The sequence below is a fragment of the Lepisosteus platostomus genome, chromosome 2 (assembly GCF_059453375.1).
Source record: "Lepisosteus platostomus isolate fLepPlt1 chromosome 2, fLepPlt1.hap1, whole genome shotgun sequence".
In the NCBI taxonomy this organism is placed as follows: Eukaryota; Metazoa; Chordata; class Actinopteri; order Semionotiformes; family Lepisosteidae; genus Lepisosteus; species Lepisosteus platostomus.
In genome coordinates, this window is record NC_142612.1 from 16,965,511 (window position 1) to 16,982,498 (window position 16,988).

At 40.9% G+C, this 16,988-nt stretch overlaps 1 protein-coding gene across 1 annotated transcript; it reads right to left on the reverse strand.

Moving 5' to 3' along the window:
• Positions 1 to 1,374: 1,374 nt before the first annotated feature.
• Positions 1,375 to 16,172, reverse strand: poglut1 (protein O-glucosyltransferase 1). The gene is made up of 11 exons (XM_088601331.1): positions 16,021 to 16,172; positions 13,574 to 13,664; positions 12,694 to 12,837; positions 11,302 to 11,437; positions 10,696 to 10,817; positions 9,905 to 9,964; positions 9,261 to 9,360; positions 8,064 to 8,122; positions 6,825 to 6,992; positions 4,589 to 4,645; positions 1,375 to 3,582 (listed from the first exon to the last, which is right to left on the reverse strand). The coding sequence occupies exons 1-11, from the start codon at positions 16,094 to 16,096 to the stop codon at positions 3,426 to 3,428; spliced, it is 1,170 nt and encodes a 389-aa protein (XP_088457457.1). The 5' UTR covers positions 16,097 to 16,172; the 3' UTR covers positions 1,375 to 3,425.
• Between the last annotated feature and the right edge of the window lie 816 nt (positions 16,173 to 16,988).

Here is a 16,988-nt window from a genome sequence, read left to right on the forward strand (position 1 = left end):
AAAAGGATCATGGGAGCCTGGAACTAACTAAGCCAATATATTATCTTTATGGGATCCTTTAAGCTACCACCAACCAAACTAGCAAGACTGACCAAATGACCTCCTCTCGTTTGTAACATTTCATATGTTTTTGTGAATGAAGACATAAGTATGGCATTTGAGGTCAAATGTCAGTTGTGCTTTGTAACAGGTACCAAACTAAATTGGGAAAGGTAGACCTTCATGAGGGACCTAAGTGACATTTCCTGAGTTTCATTGTCTCCTCTTTGTTAAACTTTAACATTAACAGTTAATGTTAAACAGGTAACCCATTGGTATAAAAAAAACAGTTACTACATTCTGCTACTGTATTTATTGCTGAGCTGATCTATGTATGCCAGTGTCAGGAACTGATGTTGTACCATGTGCAGCAATACACAAATTTATACCCAGAGGCATTAAAATGCAATAAATGAGCATTAGCACCAATAGCATTCGTTGCTCTTTTAATGCGTCATAGTATACTGCACATCATGCACAATCCATGCACAATTCTCAACTGCACAAGGGTGTTGTCTATTCATAGGATAATGCCAAGACTGACACCTGCAGAATGAGAAGGAGGAGATGCAGGGAGTTTAGTACAGTATGCAAGGTTGGAAGATCGCTTCGCCCACCTCATGTCTACAGGATTACAAGGCTGTAAAAATTGCTAACAGGTAGGCAGTCCTGTGATCAGGATGACGTGTGATGCTGGACTATGGCAGCAATGGTGATTAAACACCTTTCAGATGAGCCTGTCAAATTAAACCTCATCTCCCAGATCTAGGATATTCATCCTCACAGTGCAACATACATCTCTTCAGACACTCGCTCAGCAGGCGAGCTGGTGCCGGATGATTTTGAATGCTAATATTAACCAGAGCCTGGTTAGAAATCTGGGCCCTGATTTCTCAAAACCAGCACCTTGCAGCATCTTGCTGCTTTTGCAAAGCTGTGCTATAATTCATTTTCAAAGCACTGTATGACACATTAACACATTTCTGCTGCATGACACACAGGTTAGGCTCAGGCCACACCACATAACGAATTGAAGAATTTATGTGCAAAAGAAATGAGAGAACCATGAGGGAACTGTGATCATTGTGCTTTGAGGTATTAGTGTGAATACACAACATGGGGTGACGTAATGGAGTACCACAGGAATCTGTACTAGGACCACTACGCTTCTTAATTTATATCAATGATCAATTATTTGTAGATGATACCACTTTAGGAGGTTTGGCAAACACTGTAAAACCTGCAAATTAAATTCCAAAAGGTTTAAATACAATTTAAAGATTGGGAACACAACTGGAAAATAATGCTTAATGAAGACAAGTGTGGGATTTTACATCCAGTAAAGAAAAATACATTTTTAATACAAAATTGGAAACACTGCGAAAGAAGAGGTAACTTATGAAAAAGTTACATACAGGTGTCTTCTGAGACATTATTTACATCTTCTACACAATGTGAGAAAGGAATTTAAATGGCAAACAGTCTGCTAGAATACATAACATTAAATGACAGAATATACTGACAAAGATAACCTTGCATATTTATTCAGAATGGACAGTGAAAGGGACCTGCCAACTGCATGGAGTTTGCCTGGATTGCCTGGATTTCCATGTTTGCCTGGATTTCCCCTGGGTACTCTGGTTTCCTCCTACAGTCCTACAACAAACTGGTAGGTTAATTGTCTTGTAGGAAAATTGGCCCTAGGTATGAGTGTGTGTTTGTGTCTGTGTGTCTGCTCTATGATAGACAAACGTCCCATCCAAGGGGTACCCTGCCTCGGGCCAGTTGGTTGCCGGGATAGATGGCTAGATGGAAAACACATAAAAACTAAAATATTTAAAAAATTACTCCCTAGAAAACTGGAAACCCCACAGAAACAGATGGGAAATATATGCACTTAAAGTACTTAAAACATAAATATGAAAATACTCATAAAACATGAATACTGAGATGTATCATTTTATTAATCAACCCAAGTATCTTACTGTATGTAACAATATATTGTCTCTTAGCTATGTCACCAGACTAAAACACTACTTCAGTTAAATAAAAATAATAATTAAAAAAAATATTTAAAAATAATCAATGTAATCTTCTTTCAACTAGTGGTTAATTTCTTTTACAACATTTAATGCAAAGAGAAAAGAGTAAATCATTAATAATAATAATACCAGCACAAGAGGGGTTAAGTCAGGGCTGTTGTACTGTATTTATCTCTGGTAGTCTGTTTGATTACAACATGGTTTTACACAATCTTGGTAAAGTTTATCATAACAAATCTCCAGGAATCACAATTTCCACACTAGTGGTTCTGTTATACCCTTCTCAGATTTGGAATGAACTAACATTTGCCAGTGTTCTCAGGGCCTTAAATTGTTCTCGTAGTATGTGGTTCTGGCTGAGCTGCTATGCGTTTGATCAAAAACTCTTCACAGGAGCTTATGGGAGACGCCCTATCCTCATATGGAGCAATCGGCTCAGACCAAAAACAAAATGTAAAAATGGAATAAAAGAAACTTTGAGATTAAAGTGACATTCACGGCTAAATTTGCAATCCCACCTAGCGGGGACAGGAGCAGAACATATTTTTGTGTAGCTGGCTAACCAGCATATAAGATCAGTGACTTTGAATTCAATTATGAATTCAGATTCAAGCTCATCTTACATGAGCAGGAGAAAGAGTTTGGTGGTCTCAGTTGGGCTTCACGTACTCACGTAAAGAATTAACACATTCTTGATTGAATGACGGCAGGCATTAAAAACACATTTAAAAAACAAATACTGCTATGAAATCATCATAAGCTCATAGTACGCTGCACATGCTTTTTGGAAAAGGACACAAAGGCTTTCCAAAGGCTTTTTTTTTCCCGGGCTCCTTTTGTGCTGATATTTATCTTCTACATATCATCTTCAGTTCCACAGAACACCTCTCAGATAGGCCTCCTACAGCCATTATCTCCTTAACGCTGTTTTCAGAACAGGATACATCTTTTTCCCAAATGTTTAAATTTGTGGAAGTTTCACCATTTTCTTTCAAAAGCTTTTTAAAAAGGTTTTATTGCTGCTAAATGAAAGCAGTAAAGGCTAAGCACTACCAACACAGGCAGTGTCCAATTCCTTCTCTGTACTTGCACATCAAGAGCCTGCAAGATGCATAAGGCCAAGTCACCACATAAGTGCTTTGTTGAAGTTTTAACATTGTGGAGGCTGCTAATCTTAATTCGGCAGGGCTCTTTGAAAGGAGGAGATTCAATCTCGATGATTTGACTGGAGGTTCTTTTTTTGAAAGAATTTGTTTTTTGTTTTGAAAAACGTTCGCCGAAGTGACCCCCTTACTGTCGGCTGCAGTGGTGGAAACGATAATGTCAGAACAGAGCTCTTGTGGTTCAAAGCTCAGTTTTGTCGGGCTTGTGGGCGACAAGTTTGTAGCTGCTGTTCCTTTCTGGCTGATACTTAAGGAGATCAGCATATTCTGTGAGAAGCTTCTCCCAGTAACAAGTCACATCCTCCATGCGCAGGTTATCCAAGACAAACAGCTGCCCTCTGTGAATGAGAACAGAAAGTTAGAAAGATCTTTTTTCAGCTTTTACTTCTCTCATTTTTATTCTTCTCTACTGCAATTCATTTACCTCGATTTCCCACTTCATATTTCTGTCTGCTACTCTACAAAATCTAAAAATACTCTTAATAAAATAAAAAAACTTTGTAAAATAAAACAAAGCTATAAACACCCTGCACCAGGGTGTAAACCCTCTCTATTGCATATAGATTGCAAGCCTTAAAGAGCCCTGCTGCTACGACCAGCACCCCGGTTACACCTGAAATAACACAGCAGACGTTACTAACTTGAGTCATGATGCTGTCAGTCTTGGAACTGGTCAAACACAACTAACCATGCAGCAGTACTTCCTCATGGGTCCTGATACTCAATATGTCACCATAAAGCAATATAAATTGGTTTGTGACTGAGGAGCCTGTCACGAGGTACAGGTAGCACAGGAAATACTACTAATAATTTCATATACATTCACATACTTAAACATTGATACTCACTGTTTGTTTGGTGTCTGCACTTCACTGTTTGTTTGGGTCAGCCTATGGTGGCCTCAGAAGGCCAAACCTAACCCCAGTTCTCAAGGGTTATTTAAGGAGATGGGAAAAACTACATGCATTGAATTGGAGAAATGGTTTGTTCCAGAGGGGGAGGGGCTTACAAGCTATTTAATCTGGCTCCTCAGCCAAAGAGGGAGTTGGTTGTTGGTGGTTGGTATGTCAGGTAGTGTGACTGAAAACAGAGAGAAAGCAATAAGGAGGATTTATCTTTATTTGAGAATTAGTTTTGTTTTTTTGGGGGGTTTTGTTTTCTGGTGTGGGGGACTGGGGGCACTGTAAATAAACTGCACTTATTTTACTTGAGTGCTTTTGCGGCATGAGCCATTCTGTTATAAAACGGACCTACTTTGGCCTTCTTCAGGCCATTGTGTCACGTGATTATAAAACAATACAAATGTCAAATGTTCAATGCAGTCCTGCACCTCGAAAAGCTCACCTCTTTGCTATTTCTTGGGCAATGTCATCATTTTCCTTTACAAACTGAAGTAATTCTCTGAAAAGGCAAAACAAGATTATTTTCATTCTATACTGTGGAGAAAACAAGGGTTCTGTTGCACAAACCTCAAGATTTAACAAGAAAGGAAGTGCTGCTTAAAATGAACACCTATTCACTCTGATGTTATCATTCAGAAAATAAAGCAGAGAATTGTGCCCCTGTCTTTGATTTAATTTTGACATAATGATGTTTAACAGAAATTCATAAGGGGGGTGAAATTCTAATCTTATTTCAGCTAATACATACAGTGCCTTGCGAAAGTATTCGGCCCCCTTGAACTTTTCAACCTTTTGCCACATTTCAGGCTTCAAACATAAAGATATAAATTTTTTATTTTATGTGAAGAATCACCAACAAGTGGGACACAATTGTGAAGTGGAACGAAATCTATTGGATTTTTGAAACTTTTTTAACTAATAAAAAAATGAAAAGTGGGGCGTGCAAAATTATTCGGCCCCTTTACTTTCAGTGCAGCAAACTCACTCCAGAAGTTCAGCGAGGATCTCTGAATGATCCAATGTTGTCCTAAATGACTGATGGTGATAAATAGAATCCACCTGTGTGTAATCAAGTCTCTGTATAAATGCACCTGCTCTGTGATAGTCTCAAGGTTCTGTTGAAAGCGCAGAGAGCATCATGAAGACCAAGGAACACACCAGGCAGGTCCGTAATACTGTTGTGGAGAAGTTTAAAGCCGGATTTGGATACAAAAAGATTTCCCAAGCTTCAAACATCCCAAGGAGCACTGTGCAAGCGATCATCTTGAAATGGAAGGAGTATCAGACCACTGCAAATCTACCAAGACCTGGCCGTCCCTCTAAACTTTCAGCTCAGACAAGGAGAAGACTGATCAGAGATGCAGCCAAGAATCCCATGATCACTCTGGATGAACTGCAGAGAACTACAGCTGAGGTGGGAGAGTCTGTCCATAGGACAACAATCAGTCTTACACTGCACAAATCTGGCCTTTATGGAAGAGTGGCAAGAAGAAAGCCATTTCTCAAAGATATCCATAAAAAGTCTCGTCTAAAGTTTGCCACAAGCCACCTGGGAGACACCCCAAACATGTGGAAGAAGGTGCTCTGGTCAGATGAAACCAAAATCGAACTTTTTGCCCACAATGCAAAACGATATGTTTGGCGTAAAAGCAACACAGCTCATCACCCTCAACACACCATCCCCACTGTCAAACATGGTGGTGGCAGCATCATGGTTTGGGCCTGCTTTTCTTCAGCAGGGACAGGGAAGATGGTTAAAATTGAGGGGAAGATGGATGCAGCCAAATACAGGACCATTCTGGATGAAAACCTGTTGGAGTCTGCAAAAGACCTGAAACTGGGACGGAGATTTATCTTCCAACAAGACAATGATCCCAAACATACAGCAAAATCTACAAAGGAATGGTTCACAAATAAACGTATCCAGGTGTTTGAATGGCCAAGTCAAAGTCCAGACCTGAATCCAATCGAGAATCTGTGGAAAGAGCTGAAAACTGCTGTTCACAAACGCTCTCCATCCAACCTCACTGAGCTCGAGCTGTTTTGCAAGGAAGAATGGGCAAGAATTTCAGTCTCTCGATGTGCAAAACTGATAGAGACATACCCCAAGCGACTTGCAGCTGTAATCGCAGCAAAAGGTGGCTCTACAAAGTATTAACGCAAGGGGGCCGAATAATTTTGCACGCCCCACTTTTCATTTTTTTATTAGTTAAAAAAGTTTCAAAAATCCAATAGATTTCGTTCCACTTCACAATTGTGTCCCACTTGTTGGTGATTCTTCACATAAAATAAAATATTTATATCTTTATGTTTGAAGCCTGAAATGTGGCAAAAGGTTGAAAAGTTCAAGGGGGCCGAATACTTTCGCAAGGCACTGTATATAAAGGTCCCTAGCTGAGCACAGCAGTTTCAAGCCCCTCTCCCTCCATCCCAACCTAACTGTTGGAGCTGCCTCCCTGGTTAATTCCTCATAAGTGACAAGGTTGAGACACTAATCTTCGGACAGGACTGTCATTTCCTTAGTCAGGCAAGTTAACACCGAAATATTAAGTACTGTATGAAACCCCTATATGTGCGTTGGCTCATTTAGTAGTTATTAGAATTTGACCAACCTACTGAACTGTTCTTCAGATGAGGCACACCTACATCATATTCTATACGAAAAGACTTGTATCTACCTGACATCAGACAGGTCCTGTTTCACAGGGATGTAGTGGACCCATGGTTTCAGCTGGGGGTAGAAGAACTCCAGCCATTCCTCACCCACATGGAAAACCAGCGAACCACACAGAAAGAGGTGCTTGAACCGGAAACTGGCCGCCACGCCTCGGAAATTGAAAAGGTACCTGACGTATAGAAACACAAGAAGGACAATTACACACTTAAATGCTTCCTGAATGGAAAGATTGCAGTAACTAGCAAGAACTGAAAAATTCAGAAGACAAAACATTTAACACAAGGAACACATATTGTGAGGATGATCATTCTTTTTTCATTAGAACTGCCAATTTCTTCTTTTTATATACTCATCCACTTTCAAACTTCCATTAGTTTCTGTACATCTAGGTGCATAGAACTAACTTAAGCTTTACACAAGAAGAATGAGGGAGAACAAACAGGCCCAACTGACCCCACTAACTCATTGAGCCATTCATCTGTTCACACACGGCCCCACAGCATGATCAGTGCTACATGGAAAACACCCGGGAAGCAGCAGGGGTCGCCTTTTGGCTGAGAATGGAGACCGATTGTTGAGAATCGCTGATCAATCCTTGACCAACCCCAGGTGCTAATCTGCAAACTATGCACCAAAACAAACTGCTACGTGATTACACTACACCAGTGATTCACAACCCCAGCCCTGTTAACTATAGTTTTTGCTCTTATTCAAATTCGTATTTAAGAATATATCAGCTATCTAGGTATAAGCTCTGCACTACTTATTGAGTTTCAGTACTGCACACATGGGACCAATTGGACTAAAGCTAAACAAAACACACTCATTGAGAGTGCCTGATGCATTTTCCTTACACACCTATCCCTACTCATCATCAGCTGAATCTATTGAGAGCTATTCAGGCAGGAATAAGGGAAAAAGTCTTAATTACCAAGTTGAAGGAAGATTGCTTAGTTATTTCTTTAGGCGTGCATTGGAAATACTGATGCACTGAAAACATGCTACGATCAGACATTTCTTCTCATATCAAGCTACTTGAAATGGATACTCTCATTACTGTTGGTACTTGTTATTGACACAACACGTTTTGAATGATTCTTATTTTATATTTAAAAAATAAAAAAAAATGTTTCAAAATAAGAATTTGTTTTATTAACAAGTGATCCCTAAGGATCACCAAGACTTGAAAAGAGTCGAAGACTGTAATTTCCTTTTGTCCCACTGAGGTTTATATACTTACTTGTATTTGCAATGGTCCACCAAAGGAATCTCTTTGGCTGGGGGCCTCCCAAGTGTGTCCTAAAGAAACAAATGGAAGAACAGTAACAGCACTGCTTCTCTCACGTGTGGGTAATGTTCAACAGTCATGTTCAGAGTGTTCAACGGTCTTAAATAATAGTCAACTATAGTGCAGAATCTTTCCTCCACTGGATTTCTGGAGGAGGAACAGCTTGTGTGTCTACGATGGGAGAACATAAGGAAGGTTACAACTGAGAGGGGACCACTCTGCCCATCTTGCTCATGAAGTTTCTAGAAGCATAAACTGCTAAGAATCTATACATTTTAGTCTTGAACGATTCCTAAATAGCAAAGCAGAATTTGCTAGAATTCTGGACCCGAGATGCTATCTGTATGGAGTTTATATTGTTACAGCTACAGGTGACTAGGAAGTGCCTCTAAGATAAAGTGTATAACACATCGACAGTCTAACCATCTCCATCTTCAAAGCAGAGGGAATGTTTGCTGAGATGTAGGACTTCCAGAGTCTGTGATCAAAGCACTCATAATATTTACCTTGATTTACCTTAGTTAATTAGGTTGGAGGTAAATGATTCAGTGTCAATCAACTGTCCAGAAACACATTATAAAGATCAGTTCAGGAGGTAATAAAGAGGAAAGGAGGAGAAAAAGAGCAGAAAGAAGGTCAGACCACAAGAGAAAGAGGATAGAGTGAATTTGAAGCTTGTGCCAGGCGAGAGCCCCTTCTTAATGCTCATCTGAACAAAACCCAATTGGAGTTAAGTATTTGAACCTTGCTTTTCTGTGTTTTTAGGAAACTTTGATTTCCCGACTCCTGCTTAGGGGTGTTTTGTTAGAATAAGGAGATAGGCTCTCATTTATTTTGCAGTATCCAGGTTTGCAGAGAGAGAGATTTAACTGCATTCTGTTTAATTTAGAAGGCATTCTGTTTAATTTAGGTGGTTTCTGTGAAAATTGAACTTAGTATGAGTGTGTCTCATATTGCGATGTGTGCCCAGCTCCCCCTATGACACAGAAGCCATTAGAAAATGGATGGATTTCTGTCATAAACCAAGCTGCAAAGAAACTTCAATTTTTACCCAGAAAATGTCTTTAGAATAGCCAGAAACGTTCTAGAGAGTGTCAAAGCCATGGCTCAGTTAGGAGAAGGCCATCACTCTTTGACAGGCTGATTTACCTTTTCAGACTTCCAGGCTTGGTTCTTAGTGTATTCTGCATTCACTAAGTCTGGAGCCTCACGTGACAACAAAATAAGAGGGTCCCTCTCTGGGCTGGTTCTATGAAGAGGAACATCAAACATTAAACATTGCCAACAATTAATCTACTGTAGGTGTTAGGAGTGTACCCATTCTGCTTCACTGATAATCCAGAGGTCTGTAATCACTTGCTTTGCTTTAACACCATTAATAATGATGCAAAAATCAGGCATGTAGCATTTAAGTAGATAGCTGCGTCAGCATGTGTAGGCTGCAAAAGAACAAGTCAAGGTTTATGCCATTCTGAAAAGAAGAGATATAACTTTTCAGCTGTGGAGACGTCTTCAGGGGAGGTGTTTCACCCCTGAAGAAGGCTCCACAGCTGAGACGTTGTCTTTAACGCATTTAAGTTACTAAACTGGTACATATCCTTAAATTAAAGCAGTTAAACCTCAAGTTACCAATGTACATCCTTGACTGAACTGCTATTTGTTTCTGTACGGGGCTAGTAAGCAGATGAGCCCTTACATTAATGGAAAAGCCTTCGCTCCTAGATGCACAGCGGGCACCTTTTGTCTTACAAAAACAACAGCACGTGTCCAAAGCAGACACCTCAAAAACTGACCTTGAACCTCTGAAGAATCCCTGGGGCACCTTCTTCTTCCAGGGCCACTGGGCGGCCGACCTTTAACACAAGACCAAAGGTATCTTTAACAAAGACCAGCACTTCAGTACTGGATCACGCCTGTCATTCCCTGTTAACTACACATAGCCTTTTCTTGACCTTCCTTCTAAATCCCTTCTAAATACCCCCTGGTATGTAAAACAGGTGTGGCACTCTTTCATGTTGAGCCAAAATATGATTTAAGACAGATGTAACTTGATTTTGTGTGATTCGACTAATGTAACCAAATACACTTTAGCTAATTGATCAAACTGCACTGATATTTTATTTGCACTTTAAAAAAAAAGATGGCTTATTCTCTCAGTCATCTGATATGCTCAACAACAGTCCAATGCACAAGACAAATAAGTATAAATGACATTTCAATTTGCACAAAGGTTGATCTGAAACTGAATCTGACTAAGAGGTTTCAGAAATGTGAAGCGCATTACATACAGTACAGTCCCAACAGTATAAGAATACGTGTCGTATAAAAAGCCTTGCATAGTTCTTAATACAATTCAAGACAGTCTTCAGTATTTTGTACATTACGTGGCTTGTAAAAAAATTATCTGTCAAATGTCAGGCAACACGATGTTTTCTGTGAATCTGGAATGAATGGCATGAATATTCACCTGAAGTTTTGAAACTGTACTCCCTGTAACTCACATTGAATAAAGTCGCTTGCATATCAGCATCACTACTGCTTATAATAATTAATTGTTTTCCTTCACATTGGTACATAACTGTACCTTTTCAGCTCATCCCTCATTAGGTCCCAGCGTCCTAAACCAGTGGGATAGATGGGCCACACGGCAGGACCTCCTTCCCAGAATGTCCATGCTGGATACATGATATCTTGGTATTCAGCTGTCTGCCAACACAAAATGCAGAGTAAAACAATGGGTCTGGTTTAAAGCCAAAGCGGACAAAGATAAAATGAATCTACCAATAGTCAAATCAGAAGATTTACCACGCTCATGAGCACAAACACAAAAGAAAAGCAAAATGTGTATTATTGCATTATTCAGGCTACTGTAAATAAGTACACTGAAATTAGGAGTTTACTGTTTCCTCTAGTTTTTATGCTGAGGACTGGGCATCCTGTATAGACCAGCCACTGGGCTTTATTTTAAAAACTGAACATACAACGGCAAAATAATGAATCAATCCATAATCCTGTCAATATAGTTTCCTATTACAGAAACCTTCAAGTTCCTTGATTCTTCAGAGGAAAGGAGCCAGGTGACAGCACTCCTCAACGGAAAGTCCTAACAAAGTGACAGCTCTCGCCGTTGTGTAATCACCACGTGATTCGGAACAGAGAGGGAAAGCCGTCTTTAATTTGCAGTCTTCACCTTGCTGAAAGAGAAGACCGGCGGGGCTGGCTCAGACCACCGGGGCACTTGTGGGTAGTCCCTCACGTTGATCACCATCTCCATGTCTGGAAGCCTGTCTATCACCTCCAGGATGAAGTGCTCCACTCCACTGCACCTAGACAAGCAGGGCACAGGCAGTGCATCTTGGAGCTCAGTCAGAGCCTGACATTTCAGCAGCCATATCACCCTGCAACTCACAACTGGCAACCCACTGAAGCTAAGCAAGTGTGAGCCTGGTCAGCACTTGGATGGGAGACCTCCTAGGACAAACTAAGGTTGCTGCTGAAAGAGGTGTTAGTGGGGCCAGCAGAGAGCGCTCACCCTGTGGTATATGTGGGTCCTAATGCCCCAGTATAGTGACAGGGACACTATACTGTAAACAGGCACCGTCTTTCAGATGAGACATAAAACTGAGATTCTCACTCTCTGTGGTCATTAAAAAGCCCAGGGTGTTTCTCGAAAAGAGTAGGGGTGACAGTAAGAGTAACCCCGGCATCCTGGCCAAATTTCCCATTGGCCCTTACCAATCATGGCCTCCTAATAATCCCCACCTATGAATTGGTTTCATCACTCTGTTCTCCTCCCCACTGTTAGCTGATGTGTGGTGAGCGTTCTGGCGCACTATGGCTGCCGTCGCATCATCCAGGTGGGGCTGCACATTGGTGGTGGTGGAGGGGAGTCCCCATTACCTGTAAAGCGCTTTGAGTGGAGTGTCCAGAAAAGCACTATACAAGTGTAAGCAATTATTAATTATTATTATTATTATTATTTCAGAAGAGCGCAGCAGGTTCCCGAGAAGCTGAGCCCCTTTAGTCCATACAATGCATGGGCCGTGGTGCTGTCAACAGCAACCTGGATTCTCTGTTCTTAATCATTAGCACATTGTTAACCCCATTAGCTCATTGTTAACCTCAGCACATGACCTGGGTTATTAATTAAATAAGCAACACAAGGATTAACTTGTATATGCTGGAATTCACTAATCTTCTGCGATGCACTATAATGCACAGTCATCAACTTCCAGACTAATGAAGGAAAAGTCAAAGATCTGATCAGATTGAGAAAAATACTTTTTTATCAGTGAATTTGAGGTTCAGTTATGATACATGTGTCTTACATTTAGGATGAAGGCTCACCACTTCTGTATGAGTGACTCTCTAGGTAATATCAAGCTAATATCCATTTTTCAAGTTCTGATCAATCAGAATTTCCTTAAAACACCTTAAATTTGCTTCACTAGATCCGTATTGGAAACGATTGGAAACTTCTGGAAAAGGTATGAGGCCCAGACTGAGTCAAACCACCTGCGTTCACTTGGTCTCCCTCCCTGTACGTGTGTGACGCACCACAGGCTGAACGCCATGAGCTCACCTTGCAGGGAACATGCAGCTCTGCTCTCGGTACAGTCTGCCGCCAATGACCTGATAGTGAGTCCCCACACCTCGCTGCACCGTTCCCACGAGCAAGTCCTTAGAGATTCCCCCACGGAAAGGGCGGAGGTCATTCTCCAAGACGCTTTGGGAAAGAACAACATGAATGCTGAAGACAGCTGAATGACATGGACAGTGTGGTCCACATTTCTGCTTTTTCGTGTCATTAATTTCCTGTTATTTTATTTCTTATATCTGTGCAATCCCTTGCAGTTTGAACTGAGTCTCTTATACAGTATTTGTGCATCCCCTTGCAGTTTGAACTGAGTCTCTGTTCTGATTTCTGCACCACATTCACACACTACAAATTTATTTCATTACAAATACCCAAAACCTGTTGTTTTCCAACTAACTTTGAGAGATGCAACTATATTAGAATGGCTAACCACTTAAGACAATTTAAAGAAGATGAAAATCAACCTCATGTTATGGTTCCAGATGATTTTAAATGACCTTTTGCCAACTAGAAAAAGACCATTTGTTTTAGGACTGCCAATTTCTAAATATAGAGGGTCTTACAGGAGTGAGTGGACAACACAGCTGCTTACTAAAGTTGTGGAACAGAACACATCCCAAGATTATATAAGGAGGAAAAACTGTCCTAATAATAACAGCCATATAGTTTGAGTCCAAGCATGCAAAGGTAACTAATATACTATAGAATGAGGTCTGTAATTGTGTCAGCCCCAGGTCTCAGTGAACTGTGTCTCACCTTGGTAAACAAACTGTTGTTAAAACTGACATTGAAAACCTACAAAACAAAATGAGAACAGAAAACTACATATAATAACTGCAACAACCTGACATCGCTCACACTGTACCTGAGGTGGCAGCTACAGTTTTTCACACTGCATGGCTCGTAATGGCTTGTGGCTTTGGTGATTTTATCAAAGTACTTCTTCCACTTTTCACCTACAAAACAAGACAAGAACAAGACGGATAGCTGGGATTAAGACATGAAATGTAATTCGCAACTGGGGCAGAGCTACTCAGCCTGGGCTCCTCAAAAACGGTACACAGAAACAAGGTGAACATTTCCACTTTTTCTTCTAGTACAGCAACTAATAGCAGCATTATTTAGGACAGTAATCATTAGGTTACAGATAAGAACAGTAGAAAAGTTACAAAGGTATGGAAGTTATTATCCCCAAATGGCCCATCTGGTAGTTAATTATAGAGGAATAAAGATATAAGAAGAGGCTGTTCTACCTGGCAAAACTAAAACTTCAGTTTGGTTCTTTAAAAAGGGGTGCTTCCTAACGATGATGTTATGCCATTCACCAGGAGGCAGTCAGCCCCTTCACTTGGAAACTGTCTGTTATCAGAAACAATGTCCTGAATCAGTTCACAAAGGAGGCCACTCATCACAGCTCATCACAGTTTGGATGTGTACACCCACGCCTTGATTTACAAATTTTTGCCATAGTTATAATGAAACATACCCAGTTGTCACAGTTACAAAGACATTTTCAATACAACGCAGACACACCTTTGTAAATCGAGTGATAGGAGTACGTCCTCCATATATATATATGAATATGTCCTCCAACTGTTTTCAGAGGTCAGGTAAGCTTCCTGCTGTACTTTGCTTAGCACCATAGGGTACAGCGACTGCTGTTCCTTGCTGGAGAAAACACACGTGCTCACCACGTACATGAAGACAGGACAGAAGAACACCTGCCTCGTGTGTTTCCCCCTCTTTGTTTTTAGCTCAGTCTGTCAATTCGCACGGGCAATTGAAAGAGCTTTGTATCAAAACGACTCCCATCCGCCAGACTTCAGCTGAGCTGGGGCAGGAAAGAAACGTGGAAGGAAACAGCCAGTATCAGCAGGTATTAGCAGTCATTAGACGTTGATTTCTGACGAGGTTCTGGTAATCATTCTTAGCGAGCTATGTACTTAGAATGGATTTACTCTTGAGAACTTCAACAAGCAAGCAGACTGTGTCAGAGGCACATGACATGCTCCATCTGAGAGAGGGATGTCACTGCCCCTCAGACAAGTCGGACGGGCCTGCCGTGCCAGACAGTGACAAAACCGTCTTCTGCAAACCACACTGGGGAGCAGGAGTTCTGGATTTAGCTAATGTTTTGGGACAAGATGTTTCCTGTACGTAGGGTCCCAGCCCACCTGGACACGAGCAGAGTTCTTCCACAGACTAAGTGTCCATTGCCCCCTACACACACCCTTCCCCTGACTGCCTTTCTATTCTGCTCTTATCTTCATATATATATATAGAGTACCGGGTCATGTCATGTGGACCACAGCACTTACCCCACTCTCAGCAGAAGAGAGGGGCTGAGAGGTCTAAAGGTCAATGTCAATTTACCCGGCCATTTTAATGCAAAACAGACCAGGGACAATTCTGGTAGTGAATACAGTGATACAAGTTCACACACACATCGTCACTGGTCTGGCTAATGGTTAGCTCAGTGCTGTTAGGCTTTTTTAAAGCCCAGTCGTATTACCAGAGAACAGAAGGTACAGAACAAAGGTACAGAAGCAACAACTGCTAGCACTGCAGCTGATCGAGAGTATGGCCCATAATTCTTTACTTTAAACTCTGGCAGAGCTACTGTACTTGAACTCTCTTATAAACAGCTTAATTAGGAATACTAGTAAATCATGCTACATATGTTGTTCACAGCATTTCAAAACATTTTCAGATACTTTAGTACATCCATCCATAAAGAAATGTGGACAAGTGGGTAGAACTCTAGACTCATAACTGGAAGGTTGTGTATTCACTTCCCTAGTGATACACTTCTGCAAATAAATGACTAATTAACCAGATCATGTACCATTATAAATTAAGTCTCTCCTTATGGCTAGAACACAAATAATCCTACAAATGAACCCAAGATCTGTCTTTTTAACTGCTGCAACAGGTTACTGCATACAGTGCGTTTAAGATGTACATTTTGTGAAGGGCTTGTATATGCAAATAAGCCTCAATGTTATCATTTCAGAAGTCATCTTTACGCTACACGTTTTCACAAGAATGGCTAATTATTAACATCAACCCACTAACTCAATCGAAATAAATGTTTTTAATGCAATCAGCCCCTGAGTTGACCGTGTTAATGTTATTTTGCGTAAAACAAGAAGTTTCAAATGCACTTCGTCTGCTCTGAGGACGACCACACACAATGAATGGAAAGCGGCTACTAAACTATGTGCGCAGCTCTACACATCCTGGATGCGACGACGGATTAGACGGTTCTATTTTTACTGCATTGTAACACAGAAGACCCAGAGATCCGGTTACCTGTCTCCGCTTCGCCGACACCAAATAAGTAAAACTGTAACGGACAAATAACCAACAACAGCCCTACTATCTCCATGTTCGTTCGATATGCAAGTGTGTCTGCACCAAAACTCGGTAATCTCCTAGTACGGTCTGGGAAACCTTTTCTCCTCAAAATGTGTTACCGTATGTTCTCACAAATAAGAGCATCTCTCGTTTTGGTGATGGTTAAGTGTCCTATATGCCGGGTAATGATGTGGAATTCTTTTGTTTAACTACTCCAGCGACTCACAGACAAATATCTGCTTGAGTATACAGAAACAAACTGAAGAGTGCTTATCACATGACATTGCAGCAAACATGAGGTGATTTTAAAACACGTTTCTGTGTACATTTAATGTTATTATTTGGTCATATACATACTAAAAATATAGCTAAAAATAGGTGCATGTGCACCTTCTGTCTGTGTTGTGGATCAAGGTTTGTTACAGTAATACGCAAATATAGGCAGTCAGTTTGTATGGCATAATTACCAATGCCGTGTTTCGAATCACGTACTGTACTCGGATTGTAATAGAAGGGTTAGTTAAAAGTCACCGGGAGGGTGTCATTGGAAACCCAGAGCTGTCGCAGTGTTAAAACACGACACATGAATTGCAGCTGCCCACTACCACAGAACCAGGAGGTCGCTGGGGTCGTGAGGTCTTGACCAGAACTGTGACGTCGGCCGGATTGAATACTCGCTCTGGTCTCGTCTCCCACAGCCAGCGGCCGCTCTCATTGACAGAACATCGATTTCCAGGGTCAGTCAGCATTCTTTCTGAAACTTGCTTGCACTGAATTGACCACTTCGAGAATGAAGTCTTTGGACTACTCGTAATTAGATGATTGATTTCTTACATCGCACAGAATGAAAACAAAACACGTAATAGTGATGGAATCAGTTATAATATTGGATTTACTATTTGAAGTCATGATGGGCAGTTATT